The sequence below is a fragment of the Echinops telfairi genome, unplaced genomic scaffold, assembly GCF_000313985.2.
Source record: "Echinops telfairi isolate 266 unplaced genomic scaffold, ASM31398v2 ScPeMD7_3;HRSCAF=10, whole genome shotgun sequence".
Classification (NCBI taxonomy): domain Eukaryota; kingdom Metazoa; phylum Chordata; class Mammalia; order Afrosoricida; family Tenrecidae; genus Echinops; species Echinops telfairi.
The window spans coordinates 26606592-26613442 of NW_022103899.1; the positions used below are offsets into that span (position 1 = coordinate 26606592).

The 6851-nt window shown below is 46.6% G+C and overlaps 1 protein-coding gene across 1 annotated transcript in view; it reads left to right on the plus strand.

The window, feature by feature from the left end:
- LOC101662968 (aldehyde oxidase 4) overlaps nt 1-6851 on the plus strand; it is a 78580-nt gene that overhangs the window by 57348 nt on the left and 14381 nt on the right. The window contains exons 26-27 of the mRNA XM_004701741.2: nt 1244-1339; nt 3848-3976. Of these exons, the coding sequence (XP_004701798.2) occupies nt 1244-1339; nt 3848-3976 (225 nt within the window). The remainder of the gene's footprint in view (nt 1-1243; nt 1340-3847; nt 3977-6851) is intronic.

A 6851-nucleotide genomic window follows, 5' to 3' on the forward strand; every position in this document is an offset into this window, starting at 1 on the left:
GGGGGAATGAAAAGAAAAGATCATGGGATGTTTCCACAAACTTTTTGCAGCCCTGGCATCTTTCCCTCCACGTGTGCTTTCTTCTCCGTGTGCAATCTTCTGTTTTATATCTCGAAGGTGATTGACTGAAAACGCATTTACACTGGTTATTGTTAGGTTTCTGGGGTAGTTTACCTCAGTTCTTGCTTCTCAACGCTGGAAGAATTTCCTCGGTGGTAGCACTTTTGTAAATCCAAGGAACTTTTATGAGGGAAAGAGAAGTTTCCGGTACGATGGTCTTGAAGGGACACGGTATCTCTGGAAAAGTGTGCAGGCCGCAGGGGGACCACGCAAGAGTTTGCGGCTGAAGATGGCCACTTTATGGGGGGCCTGAAAGCCCACCTGAAAAGAAGGCTGGAATAGGAGCGCAAAGCCAAGCGGGCAGAACCCAGGCAGGAAATCTTCTCCCCGCCATTCCTGGAGGGGGCGTGGTTGAGGGTCCTGGCCAACCTTATTGGCTGAGTTCAGGTGTGATGTCACATCACTGGTGCCTAGGTGTCCCCTCCACCCCCCAGGCGTCTGATGGTGCTTCCCTTCCCTGCAACCCCTTTCTGGTGGCCCTGCCAGCAGACATCCCCTAACGCAGGCATTTGAGGAAGACAGCCCCGCTTTACCCCTAATCCAGCTAGCCATCCATATGATTTCATTAGCACAGCAAAGAAAGTCCTGTTCCCTAGTGGGATTACAGTAACTAAAGATTTGGGATTTACAAGAAACACTCGGGGGACACAATTAAATCCACAGCCGAACGCCAAGCCCAGTGGCACGCAGTCAGTGCTGACTCATAACAACCATTAAAATACCTCAAGGGGCCTCAGCTCTGCTGGTATCCAGGGGTAACTATGCCTGCACATTGGCTTAGATAGGCTCCACGTGGTTTAACAAGAATTCTCAGGTCGGGGAGGACACGGACATGCTGTGCCCTTGGGTCTTTGGAGAAGCAGCCCAAGCAGCCACAGCAAGACTCCAGGAGGCAGCCAGCTCTGATGGGAGGGGAGATGGCCCCTCATTTGCAGATCTGCTTTGGTCCAAGCCAAGCCTAGACTTTACAGCACGGGCTTCTCTACCATAGCTATAGCTAAGGTCTTTCTTCTCCAGCACACAAAATGAGAGCCTGGCTCAATGAAACAAAACCATTTCTCTAAACGCACTAAAATATTTGGCTGCTAAACTAACATTCTAATTATTCCTCCCGAACCGGCAGGCTGCTGCTCTGGTCCACATCTATCTAGATGGCTCTGTCTTGGTGATTCATGGTGGCTGTGAACTGGGACAAGGCCTTTACACCAAAATGATACAGGTGAGATAAGTGTCCGTCTTCTCCACTGTAGAAGCAGAGAGTCTCTAACCATCCACTTAACAGTTTTGTTTTGTCCTCATTACGCAGGAGAAAGACCATCACAGTAGATGCTCTTGATTTCAGAAGTGCAAAAACAAAGGGGGTGAAAAAGGGGAGGTGTTAGAATTGAGAAAATGCCTTATTCCTCACACATGCAGAAGAACCAACCCTATCACAACAGGACAGACACTGCGTGGTCCCACTTATGTGAAATAGGCAAATGCAGGTGGCCCAACACTGCTTCCAGGGGATGGCTCCAGGGAGTGGGAGGGAGAGCTTGGGGGGGCGGGGTAGTCACTGCTGAGTTTCTGTGAATGGTGGAATACTCTGGAAAAGAATAGTGGTAATGGTGGCACAGCACGATGAAGGTAATTAAGGCCATTGAACTATACAAGTCAGAAAAGTAGGGTTGTCAAATGTTTTGTTATGTATAATTTTACCAAGATTAAGAAAAAGAATCCACCCCAAAAGTTTTCTGTAAAATATGACTCCCTTCTCCAAAGATAAAGTGTTTCCAAGCAATGTGATATTCATCCAGATCCTCAATTAGAAGAAATGAGTGCACTTAATGGGATAGGAAATTCTGTTCTGCGAATTCACCATCTACATTAGGCATTGCCATTATGTGAGCTGATTCAAGGCGGTATCTTCAAACTGCTGGCAGAGCAAGCGATAGGAATGTTTCCCTCTTAGTATCTTAATATGAAATTAAAAATGTGTTGACTGTGGCATTTGAATGGAAACTATGTGAGAAAGAAGAATTGTGTTTAATGGTGTAGTTGGAAACCACAAACATCCAGAGGCCCCTTTCAGAACACATTTTGCTTACTTTCCAACAAAACCGTTATGCTCGCAAAATGTCACACAAGGGAAACCGCAGACAGACAAGCACACCGCATAATCTGCTAGAAAGAAAAAATTGCCATCGAGTTGATCCCAACTCATAGCGACCCTATAGGATAGGTTAGAAGTACCCCTGTGAGACTGAAAGTCTTTACAGAAGTAGGAAACTCCATCTTTCTCCTGGGGAGTAGCGGCTGGTGGTTTTGAACTACTGATGTTGTAGTTAGCAGCCCAACGTGTAACCACTATGCCAGTGAGTTTAGTACAATCTGATAAACGGCCTACACCATGGAGAGAAGATGAAGGTGCAATAGTAAGACCAAGGTCTTGAGGCTGCCTCAGACAGAAGGGCCGTCCTGCTGCATGGCTTCTAGAAGCATGTATACAAGAGAGCATGCCTCTAAGAGAGAGTACATCTTTTACAATGCTATTTAAATGTTCAAATGCATCCATTTACATGCACAACCCAAAGATGCTATCTTAAATGTGACAGCTATTAACTATGAGGACCAAAATCCCAAACTCGTGCCATGGAGTCAATGCCAACTCACAGCATACAAGTGCCCCCTGTGAATTTCTGAGACTGTAAGTCTTCATGGGAGTAGAAAGCTTCATGTTTCTCTCCAGGAGGGTTGGTGGTTTTGAACTGCTGACCTTGAAGTTAGTAGCACAACTCAGAAGCACTGTGCCATCAGGGCTCCTCAACTATCAGGAAATCTGCCCCAACTCATGGCAACCACATTCACAACAGGATCAGATCATTGTGATCGATCAGGTTTTCATTGACTGATGTTGAAAAGTTGATCACCAGGTCTTTTTGCAGTTTTCAACTTAGTCTGGAGGGTCCACTGAACCCTGTTCAGTTTCCTACCAACACACAAGCCTCTACTGATAGGTGGAAGCTGCAAATGAGGTGCCCTGGCTAAGGATAGAATCTCCCACATGGAACGCAAGATTGTATCCCAGTCCCCAGTAAGAAGATAGTGGATTTTTATACTCGGCTCTCAAGCAAATTCATAGACACACTCATATGTGTATAAGAAAGAGGCTTATATGCAAGAGCAAGTGAATATTGGGAAAATATCCCAGTCCAGTCCAGATCAGACCATAAGTCCGATATTAGCCCATATGTCCGATACCAATCTACAAAGTCCTCTTCAGACTCACAAAACACATGCAATGATGCTAAATGCAGGAAGATCAAGGCCAGTGGGTTGGAAGTCTTTGGGATCCAGTGGCATTGTAAGCATCTCAGCGCTGGCAGGGGGCTCTGTGTGGCTTCTCTGGCTCCAGAGGTCTGGTTGCATCAGGGTGGGTTCATGTGGCTTCTTCAGCTCCCAGGGCTTAGTGCCATGTGTCTTGTCAGTAAAGCGTCTCCAAAGGAGTGAGTGGAGAGAGAGAAGTGTCTCCCACCTCCAATGAGGAAAATATAGGAGCTCCCAGAATTCTCAGGCAAAGGCCATACCCACACGGAGGCTTCATTGGTTATATCTTGATTGACAGGCCAGGCTTCACCCCTTCACGCATAATCCTCTCAAATGGACATCAGAGTATGTAACTACAACACAGTCTGTTTAGGGGCTTATGGTGAATGAAATCATGTGATTTATCTTTTGCTTCTTGCAGGTGGCTAGTCGAGAACTGAACATCCCCCAATCATACATATACACATCTGAAACCAGCACGGAGACGGTGCCCAATGCTGTCTTCACAGCAGGGTCCATGGGGACAGACATTAATGGGAAGGCTGTGCAGGTAACTTGTCTTTCCATCTCTCACAGTCACCCAGTGACCATGATGCAAAAGACCACCTTGTCCCATCCCTTCTTAACACCTGTCTTGGGAGACAGAGGTTAATTGTTGAGGCTAGATAATAGGCAGTGAGGTGGAGGAGAGGGGCCAGAGTTATCCAATTCTCTCAGATTTGAAAATATCGGTAATGCAGGAGAAGCTAGGAAAATGAATATCTGGTGTTTCAATAGGGGGAGAGAACCCTACCAAGAAATATAAGTGGACCTGAAATTGATTGTGGTGATGATTACGCAACTCTTCTTGATATGACTGAACTATTAACTTGTATGATATGTGAAATCTATGCCAATAAAACTAGTGGTTGTTGCTTTTTAAAGACACGTAGGCGAGAGGTTTCTCCAAAAGGTCACAGAAGAATGATGAGTCTTCACTGCAATGGGTTGTTGTCTTAAGGGGCAAATGTGCCGGCCTGTCAAGGGCAGAGTACGAGTGAGGGCAGAGTGCTTGGGAGGCACGGATGGCAGCTCGAGGGCTTAGGTTTGCCATCGACGTGGCACACTTCTGGAAGCCGCCCATTTCTAACGCGGTCAGTGACAGAGAGCTGAAGGGCCCAGTACAGATGGGCCTTACAAAGCAAGTGTCTCCTTCGCGCATGAGAAGCTACAGACCAGTTGCAAAATAGAGAACACAGAAAAGAAGAGATGGGGGCCAAGAGGTGAGAATGTGGAGCATTCTAAGGCTGAAATGATACAAGTGAGGGCAAAGGTATAAGTGGATTCGTATTTAAATCACAAGTGGAAGCCAAGCTGGAGCCCCCTGACACCCAGGGATCAAGGGTCCATGAACTGACCACAGTAATATTCTTTCCTTTTTGGTTGTTTGAAATGCACTTACCGTATAGACCCGTATATAAGCCAAGTTTTTCAGCACATTTTTAATGCAGTTTTTGTGGTAAAATTAGGTGCCTCAGTAAGTCGGGTCAGCTTACACTCGAGTATATGGTATACATCACAAAAGTACCCAAGTCCATTTCTGTTTTACTTTTCCCCTTTGATAACCACTCAGACCAATGTATAAATGGATGCGTGAAGACCCTGCAGGAAGTTGATAAGGCTGGGATGCTGGGACTCCTCGCGCGCGCTTTTTAGTTATATTTTTTCCATTTGTATGCGGAATATAATACTTACAAGGAAAAATATATTCTATGTGGTTACCAGCCCATCTCACCAAATCAGTCACGATAACCCATTAAACATCCCCCTAGATCATTCTTTTTGGTTGTTTTTTTCCTTTTCCTGCCCTCTCTCCCACCACAGTCCTGTCCCTCCCCTCTCTCCCACATTCCCCTCCACCAACCCTGGCTGCCTCATAGTCTTTAAAGTCCTATCTTTGGGGGTGAAAACCATCTTTCCTGTTATTTATTTTCATTTATAATAGTAGTGTCATAAAATATTTTTCTTTATAAGATTGATTAACTTTTCTAAACAATGTTCTCTAATTCTCTTCATGTCTTAAGGTGTTTGTCAGCCTCACCATTGTTTCTTAAGGATGAATAATAATCCATTGTGTGAATATATCATTTCTCTATAGTCAGAGTTTGGGGGGGGGGGGGGTGCGGGGAGACGTCTGCCCCTGTAAAGGTGCACAGTCCTGGAAACTGTGAGTGGAAGTCGCTGTGAGTCGAAGTGGACTCAATGGCCAGGAGTCTGGTTTGGGTTTGTTCACCAAGGCTCGGGGTTTGAAGCCACCCAGCAGCTCCTTGAGAGAAAGGGCCGAGATGGCGGTTTCCTAAGGGCCACAAGGAATCCTGGTGGCCTGGTGGGTTAACCACAAGATCAGCAGTTCTAAAGCACTAGTCGCTCTGTGGGAGAAAGATGAGGCTTTTCTACCCCTCTAAAAGCTGTAAAGTCTTGGGAACCCACAGGGGTGGGGGCAACTCCACGCTGTCCAATAGGGTGGCTATGAGTCAGCATCAACTCCAAGGCTGGGAGTTTGGCTTGGGTTTGGTTAAGAGCGAAGCCTAGAAACATGGGGGTAGGATGGGTAGCATCATGCCAGGGCCCAGCTCAACCACAGATGACACGGAAGCACGAACACTGGCTGTGTTTGTCCTTGTCCCAGTTTGGGGGGGAAGGAAATGTTCTTCTATGCTCATAGTCGAATACCCATAGTGGACTGGAGGAAGCTTATTAACAACCTGTGGCGTGCAGATGACACAGCCTTGCGGGCTGAAAGGGAGGAGGACTTGAAGCACTTGCTGATGGAGATCAAGGATGGCAGCCTTCAGGATAGATTACAACTCAATGTAGAGAAGACCCAAATCCTTACACCTGGACCAATAGGTAGCATCACAATCAATGGGGAAAAGGTTGACGTTGCCAAGGATTTTGTTTTTCTTGGATCCACAATCAATGCTCATGGAAGCAGCAGTCAAGAGATCAAAAGATGCGCTGCCTTGGGGAAATCTGCCGCACAAGACCTCTCTAAAATATTGAAGAGCCTGGATGTTACTTTGAGGACTAAGATGCACCTGACCCAAGCCATGGTATTTTCCATCGCCTCATAAGGATCTGAGAGTTGACCATTGACTAAGGACGACTGAAGGAGAATCGATGTGTTGGAGCTGTGGTGCTGGAGAAGAAAGTCCCATGGACTGCTAAAAGGACAAATCGATCTGTGTTGGAAAAAGGACAGAGTACGCTCCTTGGAGACAGGGGTGCGAGACTTTGTCTTACAGAGTTTGCACATGTTGCCAGGAGAGACCAGTCCCTGGAGAAGGACACGATCATGTTAGGTCAAGTGGAAGGGCAGCGAAGAAGAGGAAGGCCCTCATGGAAACCGACTGACAGTGTGGCTGCCCTGTGGGCTCAAGCACGGG